We start from the raw sequence: 13069 nt of genomic DNA, 5'->3' as shown, positions 1-13069 counted from the left end.
TTAACGGGACAATATCCTTGACTTCGATCTTGACCTCATGTAAACTGCTATACAGTAGGTAGGGTACATGATGATGATGACGATGATTTTCATCCAAGACAAATTGGGTAAATCAAGAGAGGAACAAGAATGTTGCATGAAAAACAGAATATTTATTGTTTGGAAAAGTGTTGAATTATTTCTGTGAAATGAGCATTTCTGTGAAATTGTGTTTTTTTATTTACAGTAATACGGGTTGGTAAAATACAGTTCTTCCACATTCGAGTTCCATCTCAGTACATGTCATAAGGACTGCAAGGAAGGGCATCGGACACAGGCTGGCATCTCTCCACCACTGCGTTGATCTCCCCCACACTCATACCATCGTAGGTGCCTGTGATGGTGGTCCAGTGGGTGTCACCATTGCGGTATGTCCTGCTCAGCCTCCCGGTGAAGGGAATGTCAGCAGTCATCTTCCTCCCGTCCATCCTCATGACGCAGGAGTGGTTGGGGGGGACCAGGACCTGCACGGAGATGGAGTGGCTGATGGACTCTATCATGGTTGTGCCCTCAGAGAAGCTGACCGTCTGCTCCTTGGTGAAGTCCACCGTCCCCGGTCTCAGGACGGGCATCTTGGCTTTCATGGTGGTCACAGAGCCGTTGTGGGTCTCCCTGCCGATGTCCCAGAACTTCTCCACCGTGCTGGTCTTCTCCAGCTTCACTGTCTTCTGCACGCTGCGACACTCCAGGTTGGTGACCTTGGCCAGCTGCATGGTCTCAGGAGGGTGGTGGAACAGCTCCATCTGGTCGATGCCGTACTCCACATGGGAGATGTGCTGGCTGTAGGCATCTGTGTTGATGGCCAGGACCTGGTAGCTCTTGTACCAGTACTCTTTGCCCTCCCAGGGCAGGAAGAAGGCCTCATGCTGGGTCACCACCTTCCCAAGGCCGTACTGGTTCTTGCCCACGTAGATATCAACACCAGTGCAGGTCTTGACGGAGTTGGGGGGGACGGATCCGTACTCATCCTCAAGCCACTCTAGGAACTCAAAGTTGTCAACGTTGACCAGGACTTCAAACTTGGAGGAAGAGTACTCCTTGTCTGCGTATGGGTACAGGCAGACACTCCCCTTACTGGGGGTGTAGAAGCCAGACTCGCAGTTGACTTTGCAGACATAGTCTGTGCGTTCAGTGTAGCCGTTATAAATGGCCACAGCTCCATTGGGAAGGGACCCCTCCCATTTCACCCATTTGAGGTTGGGGTTCTCCCCGTACGTGATCAGGAGCTCAGGGTCCGTGTCTGCCTCTGCGGCTGCCGGTATGGCTGGACTGCTGATGTCAAAGGACGGGAGCACTTCCTCCTGCTCAGGGTTGAGCCAGAGTTCTGTGAAAAGACAAGTTTAGATGGCAGATAAACCAATTATTGGGATGTGGAACCATTTACATATCAAGTCAGTATATACTGTAGTATGATGACAGGCATTTCTTCCTGAGAACATTTCTGGATAATCAGATATATTCACTCTCGACTGTCAAATAATGATTTCTTAGAAATGAGAGGTAGTTAAAATCAACTTCATATTCAGCAGTACATTTTACACTACATTTCTACTACAGTGCTCACTGGTGGGGTTCTCCTGGCCCTCCTGTAGCTGAAAGATGTAGAGCTGGGGGTCTGAGAGGAGGGCTGGGGAGCACAGCTGCAGCACCGCCAGCAAGGCAGGGAGAGACAACCTCATCTGAACACAGAGGACCCAACACACACAATTAAGCTAGGCTAGCTGAAACACTAGCTAGCGGAGCTAAAAAGAGCTTTAGCTTTTTGGATTTTATCAACAATCTTAGAAATCAAGTGTGATGCAAACACTTCATAGCACACCTTTTAAATACTAAGAAACGGTGTATTTTTCCCTTTTGACATTTGACATACAGAATTCTAGATAGCCTCTAAAGCCCACCTGTATTCTGGTAGCACTTCTTTTCATACATTACATACATTTTTGATATTTTACAGCTTGTACTCAGCCATTAATTGTTTCTCTGGCTTTATTGATCATACAGTAAATGTGAAACGTTTAGATCAGCAAAATAGCCTATAGTTAGAATGTACAGTATAAGCTGGGTGTTGAGATGTAAAGGAGCTGCTTTACCTTGGCAGGTTCCTCCTCCAGTGGTGTGACCTGCAGCGTGGGCAGCTTTTTAAACCTCTTCCTGAGGACTGATTACCCCCAATAAGGAACTGAGTGCTACAGTGGCTCTCCGCCCAGACACCAAGTAATGTCCTACTGCTCTCTCCTTCCTTATCACTTAAATGTTATATACACTATATATATATATATATATATATATATATATATATATATATATATAAATCATGCTGACTTAATTTAATAAATGAATAGAGATTTGTTGTGAAAAATCATGGGCAATTAAAATGTTAAATGTGTAGGGTCTTTATTTGTGCATATTTAATTTAGACCCAGATGGGAAAGCCAAAATATGTTTTTATTCTATTGGTGGTGCAAGACTGTCCTTAAAGATGATAAGCAAATACAAAGAACAAAGTGATCACACACACACACCCTGTCTTTATCAGTAATCTACAATCGCTGTCAAGTCTAGACACCCTCTCTATTATATAATGTTCAACAACAGCAGGATAACATGATGTGTCTTTTTGAAGTCAAGGCTTTCAAAGTTGTTCTTAATGGACTCAGATATCAAGGCCAATTTAGTGTGACCTTGAGACAGATCATATCATGTTTATTATCAGTTTTCTATTGGATGTTCTCCTGTAATCAATGGGACTGCTGATCACAGCTGTACTGTATATCACCCCACTTTGCACTGAACTTTCACCAATTCAATGGTGAGTCATTTATCTATGATTAGATGTAATTTATGCTTACACTCATCAAATGGAGAAAGGGGTGGTGTGTCTTTGTGTTTGTGTATAATGGCTGCACACTGTCAATATTGCTCAAATAAGAGAAATGGTGATTTTTGGAGAAATGGTGGTTGTGATCAATACTTCCACTCAGGGTTGTGCTTTTTGTTCTGGGTTGTTGTGGTCGGATGTATCGGTCCATGGTCAGCTCATTGTACATTGTGATTGAATGTATTTACAGTAGACTGCTGTACAGTACTGTATGTTCTGATGGATGGGGTGGGATCACACTAAGGAGTTTGTTTCATGTAGTACAGGATACAGGGGAGGTAGTTGTCAGAGGAGAGTATGTGTTTGTGTCAACTTTGTGTTCGAGGATTTTGAGGAAAGTACAGTATGTTTTGTGCCATATTTGTGTTTGTTTCAGTAAAGTTCACCACTGAATGTAGTGTCTGAATACAGTTGTGATTAATCTTGAGAGAAATGTCTTATTAATATCTAATCATACATGTTGTCTTGTACTAAGGGGCACTGTGAGCTAGGGAGACAAGATGGCTGCCTGTGTGTGTGTGCTGTAGAGGCCTAGGGGAGAAGAGTAGGGCCCTTGGTGCCCTTTGTCTAATAACTTAGCTGGTACGCTGTGGGGTCAGGAAGGAGCCTACTTAATAATAACACCAAGACCTTGGTAGCTGATTTGGATTGCGGCAGCCACGCAGGCAAGGCAGAGAGGGCACTCAGACCATGCTGTCTATTGTATGCTGAACATCTGTAATAAACTTATGGAATTAATTCTTCAGTGATTCTTAATTGCAAGAAAGTCAGTTAAGATCGTGGTTATAGTTAGGAGGTGCTGTACCCCTTTATTAAACAAACAAACAAAAAAAACACTGCAGAACAACAAAAACAAGAAGACATCAAAAGCCAACAGTTGTATGCAATCATGAGATTTAATTGTTTTGCTATATGTTCATTAGTTTGATGAACTAATCAAACGTGTGGCTTGTATTTACAGTATGCACTATTTAAGAAAATAATGATAATAGATATTATGTGAAATAATAGTTCTCATGGATGAAAACTGTAGCACTTGTAAACTGGCCAGTTTAACTTGTTAAACAAAGTAGTGAGATATTTGTGGAAGCTGGGGACGATTCTTTTCTTATTTGGAGCCTTCGAAAAGATGAAAAGCAAATGGGTTGTACTCACTCAATTTATTTCTCAAACACACAATGAACAATAAACAAAATGAAAACAGAAATCATATTTTTCATTTGCTTTTTACAGTAATTCCCCTTAGTACTGTAGGTGAAATTGTGCAGGATTAGCTGTCTATATCACATTCACCAGTGAAATTCTTGCATTGAGTAGAGTTTTAGGCGCTAAGGAGAAATAGGCTCATATCAAACATTTTGCATACAGGTATCAGTCAGATTTACAGGTCACATCAGTCTTTTAGGGGCAGGGTTTGGCGTCCGCGACAGGCTCACAGCGGTCGATCACAGCACGGATCTCTCCGATCTGCACGCCATCGTAAACCCCGGAGATGGACGTCCACTGGGTCTCGCCATTCCGGTAGGTGCGGCTGAGGCGGGCGGTGTAGGGGATGTCGGCGGTGATCTTGCGTCCCTCCATACGGACAGTACAGGAGTGGTTGGGGGGCACTTTGAGCTCCACAGACACAGAGTGGCTGAGGGCCTCCACCAGGGTGGTCCCTTTGTTGAATGTGAGGGTCTTCTCCCCGCTGAACTCGATGCCCCCAGAGCCGATGACGGGGATCTTGGCGGTAATGCCCGCCATGATACCTAGCATGGTGGAGCGGCCGATGTTCCAAGTGCTCTCCACCTCGGTGGTCTTGGAGATGGTCACCGTCTTCGACACGCTCTGGCACTCGTTGTTGGTTACGCTAGACATGCGCATGGTCTCGGGTGGGTGGTGGAAGACCTTTACGTCATCGATGGCGTACTTGACGTGGGACAGGTGCTGGCTGTAGGCGTCTCTGTTGATAGTCATGACCTGGTATTTCTTGTACCAGTACTCATCACCCTCCCAGGGCAGGAAGAAGGCTTCGAACTGAGGAACCACCTTGCCAAGGCCGTATTTGTTCTTCCCCACGTAGATGCCCACTGCAGAGCAGGTTCTTACAGAGTGTTTGGGCACTGAGCCATGGGAGTCCTCCTTCCACTCCAGGAACTCAAAGTTGTCCTTGTTGACCAGGACCTCGAACTCAGGGGCATAGTACTCTCTGTTCCCATAGGGGTAGAGACAATAAGGGCCTTTACTGGGTGTGTAGAAGCCGGACTCACAGTTGTATTTGCAGACGTAGTCGATGCGTTTGGTGTAGCCGTTGTAGATGGCCACGGCCCCGTTGGGAAGAGACCCCTCCCACGTCACCCACTGCAGGTTGACGTTGTCTCCAAACATGAAGGGAGACGTCTCAAACTGTTGGTCCTCAAACTCAGGGGGCGTCAGGGCACCCTCCACAGGACCCTCACTGGGGGACGGGGGGACTCTGCCTTCCAGCACTGGGTTTAACAGGGACACTGGAAGATGAGGACAGAAAGACACAATAGTGTCAGGCGCTGTTGCCTTTAGCAACTTGGAAATCAATAACCAGATACATTTCTTTTGGTTTACTAAGTACTAACAAAGAATTATGACCTTTCGTTCTCAGTGCGCTCCTCCTCACAATGTCCAGCAGGCTGGATGGATGGGGGGCTGCAGCCTGGGCAGCAGTGAGCTCCAGCAGGAGCACAGAGAGGAGCACCAAGACTGACAGCCTCATCTGGAGGGAGGGAGGGAGGAAGAGGAGGAGAGAGAGACATTAAGGGATAAATAGCATTGTTATCGTAAGAGAGTATCTAATCTCACACACTAAAAGGCCTGTGGAATTAACACAGGGTTGGAGAAATGTGTTTGTTTGAGGGTGTTTTTGCAATCCTGTTGTAAAATATAGTAAAATAATTCATTTTACGCTAAAAGGTATAAACAAATCCAACTGCCAGTGCACTCACCCTTGCAGTCTTCCCCAGTGGGTCCAGCTCTGCTCTCTCTGTCTTATATCTACTCTAGCTGCTTTATGACCACTCATTAACCATACTGCGCACTCTCCCTCCCTAGGCTCTGAGATGGGCCGACATCACAGTAGCAGGTCTATTCTGACTGTCTCCTGTTTGCTTTGTGTGTGTGTGTGCGGGGGAGAGGGGCGGGGGTAGTTTGTGCACGTGCGGGAGTCAATACCAAAATGTTTTGAACATCTATCATCTGGTATGTGTAGCAGTGCGAACACCATGCAGATCAGAGTACTTCTGTTACAGTGGTGCCGTGACCCGGATGCCCAGTGGCGTGGAGTGAGTGTTAGAGGGGTGAGTGTAACCAAGTGAATTGTGAGTCCTCATAAACCCTCATGGATTGAGTCCGAGGTAGTGGTAGCGAGTAGCTGGTAAACTCACTCCTCAAAGGAGTGCTGACAGTCCGTCCAAGAGAAACGTCCCTATTGGCGCAACTATCAGCACGTCCAAGTTCAAGGTTTATTGGAGTCATGTCTACAGGCAAACTGGCAACATGGTTATGTATGCCTCCCGAAATCAAGCCGGGGAAATAGATTTCCCTCATGTCTTTGTTGTTGAGCAAGAAATATGAAACATGTTGTAAGAAATGTGTGTTCCTCAGCAGAAAGAGAGATAAATGAGATTGAGGAAGATAAGATGAGGGATTATTAACAAGATTAAGGTGAAGTGCTGATGAACAGAGCTTTCTGTCCTCAAGACATCATCAGTTGACTGTCAAATGGTTTCATTCACCTCCCAGCACAGCCTTTATCCTGAAAGCTGTGAGTGAGATTAATGGTATTTCAATAAAACAGTGAATTAGAATCAATGATACAATAATTAGTTCAATTGTAAGGTAACATGTTATTGTCTATGTGATATATATTGTTCATGGCACCATTGACAGATTGATAGGCGGGAGAGTGTGAAACTCCTACCCTTGAAATGAATAATTTCTACTTTGATATTCTTACTTTGAACCAGGCCAGGTCCAGCCTGGCTTATGTACGTGGCTGGCTTGTTTCTGTTCAGGACTGGTAGGACGGAAGCTAGTCATGCCACTGAAATAGCTGTGAATTGAAATGACATGAAATAATGTCTGATAAAGATAGGTCTTGTCGCCTGGATACATCAATTCCAATGCTTCCCATGCTAATCCTGCACAATAAGAGCAAGATAGCCAGTTATCTCATGAGCTCACAACAACTACCAGCAGCTTCCATAACATTAATGGTAGCGGTCAGTGGCTAAAGCAGTTACACTGATGATTCTTGTAACATTAGCTATTTCGCTGCAATTGGTTCAACTTCTGTTTCTGGACAAAGGTAAGGGATACATCCAGATAACACAAGGTTAGCGGACCTACAGCGGGTCCCCGATGGACGAATTGGCGGACCTCCGGCGGAATATAACACAAGGCTAGCGGACCTACAGCAGGTCCCCGATGGATGCTCCACCACCATTCCACCGATAGTTAATTGTCTATATCCTAGGCCCATTGGTCGTGAGGTCCGTGGCGTGGTGGCGAGACTCCGCCCCCTCGCGTCAGAGCGGTTCGGGTGCAGTTACTTCCGGGCAATCTCCATACACCCACTGGTGAAAACCATGTGTCTCTAGCCCGCTCAGTGGCTGAGTTGTGGAGTTCATGGCATGGATAGTGGCGTGGTGGCAAGACTCCGCCCGCTTGGGTCAGAGCTGATTGAGCGCAGTACAGTGACCTCTGGGCAATCTCCTTGCATCCACTGGCAAAGACCGTGTTTCTCTAGCCCATGGATAGTGGCGTGATGGCGAGACTCCGCCCCCTCGGGTCAGAGCTGGTCGTGGACAGTGTACCTCTCTCTGGGCTACCCACCTGCCCCCACCGGTGAAGACAAGTGTGTCTCTAGCCCACTCAGGGGCTGATTTGTGGGGTCCGTGGCGTGGACAGTGGCGTTGTGGCAAGACTCCGCCCCCTCGCGTCATATTGGGTCAACATAGAACTGCAGGTCAACAACGGGACAAAGGGAGTGACGACTATTGGACATTTGCTATTCTAGCTGCGCGGCTGGCCAGCAATGCACGAAAATGAATTATCTGTGGCTCTGCTGTAATTGCTGCAAAGAAGCAACAGGGGGCAGCAATAGCTTGACCATTGAGAAGTCAGTGCCTTTAATAGGAGATACTGACATTATTTCATTGTGAGGTTTGACCTGAGAGTTTTCAGGGTCTTGGTGAAAGCTGTGTAATTCAGCCAACCGCCATGACAGTTGCTTCCAGTTACTCTCTATCAATCTCCCATCTCACCAACTCTCTTATTGCATCTTGGTCACGGCAGTGAGTTTCTAAAGTATGTACTCTTTCTGTTGATCCAATATCTTTTTTTGCTTTCTTTGATTTTCATGAGCATTGGGAAAGCAGTACCAAGTCCTAATGTAATACAATTCCATGTGGCCCTTTTCTGTTACATTTTTGAAGGGGTGGGCTGCAGAAGTGTCATGGTTGATGGCCATAGAGGGCAGTGAGCCGCTCAGTGTCAGCTTAAGATATTGGGCGCAACCAACCAGCCTCCAGAATGCCTACACTTACCAGTATATGTGGATGAATAAAAGATGGCTCGTGTTCCCTGTATCTCTCTCTCTTTCTCTCTCTCTCTCTCTCTGTTCCAGTAACTCTCCCTCATGTGGAATAATGGCCAAGGTGTGCTCTGTATCACTCCGAGGCCTGTCTCCTCATCGATTGCGTCAGGGGCTGCTGTATAGTCAGCTAGCTGCCAGCAGAGCGATGTGCCCATCACGGGCGCTGCATATTCTGCTCTCCTTTTTGGCTGAGCCAAGAAAATGCGTAGATTGAGTAACTATATCCCTCTACATTCACATGTGATGGTGATGTATCATTCACTCATACACACACACACGCACACGCACACACACACACACACACACAATATTCATCTTATATTCATCTATGTTTTCTTGTGTAGCACAGTCACTCTGCTATGTGCGTACTAATGGTTTGCACTGAAAGATCCTAAAAGGCTTCTGTGGGTGAGTGAGAAGTTCCAGCTGGGTGCCCAGATAGATGCCTGGGTTAAAGGGATAAGTAGTGAGCTTCTTTAGTGACCATTATAGCCCATTGAACCACCAAGCCTTGCTTTTTTAATGAGCTGTGAAGATCAGGGAATATCTACAGGCCCAAAGGATTCACAAAAAAGTATGTTTTGAGTCAGCGAGGTTAACGCTGCAACACCAACTGCATATTGAACATGTCAGCCAGCTCAACACTCAAAACACACATAGATAGAAGCAGCAAAGACCTCTACACACAAATGAAAATTGCTGCTACATTTTCCTGTGACTGGAGAAAATGTAATTCATTCATCGAGATGGCATGTAAAACATAGACATGGCATCTGGCATAGCCCAGTGAGAGTATGATAAGTGCTGATGACTGTCACACAAAACAAATTAAGTTCATTGCTCATCATGAAATATGCATGGACTTTGTATTTTAACACATTTGCATTTCAAGACCTCAATTATACCAGGCAGCCTACAGACTTGTGTATGTGTGCGTGTGTGTTGTTTGTGTGTGTGTGTGCGTGCGTGCGTGCGTGTGTATGGGTGTGTGTGTGTGTGTGCCTGGCGGTGGCTTAAGAACATAATTATAGTCTCATCGCCTAAGACAAGTGCACTGAACTTGCTGTCACTCATCTTCCTCCTCAAGACCCTCTCTCCCAGATCTGCTCTCTCCTCCTCAGCCCAGCCCTCCCAGTTCAGGCATGGAATGAATGCTGACCGATCTTCCATGTCTGGGACAGCTCAGCCCACAGTCTTTGTGTCAGAGCTTATACACATCTTTCAGAGACTATGCTCATGTGGTTCATGCATATTGATGGTGCTATTGGCATCAGTGATGTCATAAGGGAAAGGTGGTGAAAACGTGTGTCTGAACCTATAGGATTGCTGGATGGCTTAGTGTAACCAACAGTTGCTGCAAGACCTGAAAATGTAGTCCATTGTATTCTGCTCTACTCAGTCAAAAATGCTTTGAACTCTGGATGACTATAGCCTGTGGCTGACTCTCGCTGCATTCACCATTGCTATGATGTAACCTGGCAACAACGACCTGTATGAGATGGCCAGATTATGATGGAACATTACAATAGCTTATTGATGCTGTTTTTCTAGCCTACAGTGTTCTAGCCTACATTGGTACAACCAATTACTACCACCATATAACTAGTGCATAAACACATAGGTTACAGTATATGATAAAGCATGACATGTCGTAGAATGCCTTCTACTGTAAATTACACAGATGTGCTGAAGCGAGGAAGCTGAAATGTTGTGCTGAGACTGTGTAGGCCAGGTGCTCTTAGACTGGATCCTTTTATAGCCTTCCAGTTCATCCTCAGCGAGAGAGGGTTCTTCCTCAGATGCTCTCCCATGCGCTTCGATGGTTCTGGGTCGGAATTCTTTGAAAAAGCCTTTCCGAAAAGTGGGGTCACAACACAGGACTGAGGAGTAAACCATCAGATAGAAACATTTTTATCCATTATTCATCTCCTGCTGGATCCTAGCTATGGGACTCTGAGTGGATTGAAGGTTTTTGTAATCAGTTGGGAGATGGAAGATTGTCTTGACTCAGGCAGCTTCTCAGCCTCAGACAGTGTTATGGGCTGTACTTATACTGCATTTAGACCTCACTAAATATTTCTGCTCGAAAACATATACACATAGCCTACGAAACCACTTCAATTCAACGCAACCAAACATATATGCTATAGCCTAGTTAATTCAATGAATGCACCCTCCAGTAAATGAAGGTCAAATGCACTGGGTGAAGTCCTCAATGAGTTTTTGGGTTGACGTTCTGCGAAAGGCCACATAAGGGGGGTTGTATTTACCCTGGTGTATTCAAGTTATCAGTCTGACCATCAACCACGTTGAGTGGTCTTGAAGATATACTTTGCAAATATCCTACCACAGAGAAAGCCACATTACTGGCAGCAAACGAACTGAGGGCATAGTAGCTGTCCTCTCCTCCTCACCCTCAACCCTGAAGACAGGAGGAAGACAGGTTCTTCCTTTGTTTTGTCTAAGGTGAGGCTGTTTTTCTAGTGTTCAGGATCCGAGGGACTTTTGACTGAATCCAGACTCTGACCCTTCATACCCAGACTCGATGATGACGCATGGAGAGGGTGCTAAGTGGTAGCCTCCCATGCATTCTGACATCACAGACAGTAACATGAGGCTAACTCTATATATTTTATAAACATTGGGGTTTGGGGTTTGGGGGTAGCAAGGAGGTGTGGTGGAGAGCAGATACTACGGCTAATGCACTGGATCCCTCTCACATCACATTTCCACGGCCGCGAAACGGTCAGGGGAATTAAACGAAAACCTCACAATACTGAGGCCTTCACACTAAAGTCACTGTCTGGCCAGAAGTCTGACCTTTAATGCATTACCTGAGCGTTAATGAAAAGATAACAAGGGTGTCTGAGAGAGTCCAAGAGGTTACAGGCACTTCTTGAGGACTAAGTATTGGCTTAGCATGAACTCATGCATCAGTAGACATGGCACTTTGTGAAATACCGAATTAAATTGCATTAAAACTGCAGCCAGACAAGCAGTGATAGAGCCAGATGCAGTGCATTATTGTGGGGCCAGATGATGCCCATCTGAATGTGCCAGAACCTGGAAAAGCTTTTGAGTCAACTTCTGTTTTTGGCTGTTGCTAACTACTGTATGTAAAGGGCTCTATCAAACTTGCAACTACTCCCATGCACCGGCAATTTGGCTGCAATGTTGTCAAAAGGATTCAGCTAATTAGAGGACAGCAGCCCCTAGCAAGTTTGTCAACATTAGATGAGTCAAAACTAGAGATGAATGCCACAAGCAAGAGGACTCATCTTGAGTTCTTATTATGATCTGACTGCTGAGGAACTGCCAGGAAAGATGATGTTAACTGTAAAACATATGTTATTTCAGATTTGAAAAGTTCAAATACCACAATATTGAGTCTTCCTGTTTCACCTCTACCTTTGTTTATGTGAGGAATGTAATTTACAGTTGTATTGCAGCTGTTGTTGTTCCTTGTTATCTCATTGTTAGTGTTGTTGCTTAAACTTTGTGTATACATTGTTCTGTTTGATGTCTCCTGTCCTGCTGCTGCTGTTGTTGTTGTTGTTGTTGTTGTTGTTCTTCTTCTTCTTCTTCTTCTGCTGCTGCTGCTGCTGTATGTTTTCCTGTTGTTATTGTTTCCTATATTGTAAATAATTTTCTCACTGTTGAATGTTACTCATTTTAATTATCCTCTCTGTAAAGTGAGTTGTGGAACTCGTGTTCAAAATGCACTATAGATAAAATGTGATTTGATTTCATTATTTAATTTTTGCAATATCTGAATTCACATGATTTTTATGTGACATTTTCACAACAAACTGCCATGGTGCTTTACATTATGTCCACTGACCTTTCTAAGCGTGAGGTCTGAGAGACCTCTACCTCAGGTGCATTTCTTCATGTGGCCTTCTGGTTGTGTGCTCTGCCATATGAAAACGTATTAAGAGCAAATGCATAGCATGAAATCACTCAAAAATTAAAAAGACAAAATACCATATACTGTACTATGGTTTGATCTGGATCTCTCTCTCTCTCTCTCCCTGACAGTCTACGCAGACTAAGGCTGGCCCGTGGAGATCAGATCTCTGTGAATGATCTGATGGGCAGTGCCTAGAGGGAAGTTTTATAGCTCCCCAGTGTCCATCCCTTCGGCACTGCACCACCGCAAATCAATACCCACAGCCCAAGGACTGTACAGTGTACTATCAAGTAATATCGAGCTTCTGTTTTCCTATGGCTATCTCTTATGACGGATTATGCATAAATGGTTATTGCTATAATCGCGGGAAAGAATCCCAAGTACCAGACCAGGAGCATTGCAGTTCTCCGAGCTGTCGCATCCTTCTTGCAGTTGTATTTGCACTGGGGAGCTCGACCTCTCCTGTGCTGTGTACACTCATGTCAGAAAATCAGCCTCCTCGGATGTTTCTCTGAATGAGTCTGGATATGTAGAGATGCTATTGTGCTTTGAGCAGGGAACTTGTCAGATTTAAAGATACTGAAAGCACAACAGCAGCTGGTGGGTATCTTTACGCCGTGTCGCATTAAGA

At 45.2% G+C, this 13069-nt stretch overlaps 2 protein-coding genes across 2 annotated transcripts; both read right to left on the bottom strand.

Annotated features, from left to right (window-relative positions):
• Positions 1 to 272: 272 nt before the first annotated feature.
• Positions 273 to 1718, bottom strand: LOC311324872 (natterin-3-like; the record flags this gene model as incomplete). Its single annotated transcript, XM_084457469.1, has 2 exons — positions 273 to 1363; positions 1604 to 1718. 2 exons carry the CDS (start codon positions 1716 to 1718, stop codon positions 273 to 275), a joined length of 1206 nt encoding a protein of 401 aa, XP_084313595.1.
• Positions 1719 to 4318: 2600 nt separating this feature from the next.
• LOC311324871 (natterin-3-like) lies at positions 4319 to 8402 on the bottom strand (the record flags this gene model as incomplete). The annotated part of the gene is made up of 3 exons (XM_084457468.1): positions 4319 to 5406; positions 5525 to 5648; positions 8358 to 8402. 3 exons carry the CDS (start codon positions 8400 to 8402, stop codon positions 4319 to 4321), a joined length of 1257 nt encoding a protein of 418 aa, XP_084313594.1.
• Between the last annotated feature and the right edge of the window lie 4667 nt (positions 8403 to 13069).

This window comes from Borostomias antarcticus, assembly GCF_949987555.1.
Source record: "Borostomias antarcticus genome assembly, chromosome: 23".
In the NCBI taxonomy this organism is placed as follows: domain Eukaryota; kingdom Metazoa; phylum Chordata; class Actinopteri; order Stomiiformes; family Stomiidae; genus Borostomias; species Borostomias antarcticus.
The sequence above is the reverse complement of the archived record's forward strand: the minus strand, read 5'-3'. Positions and strand labels throughout refer to the sequence as shown.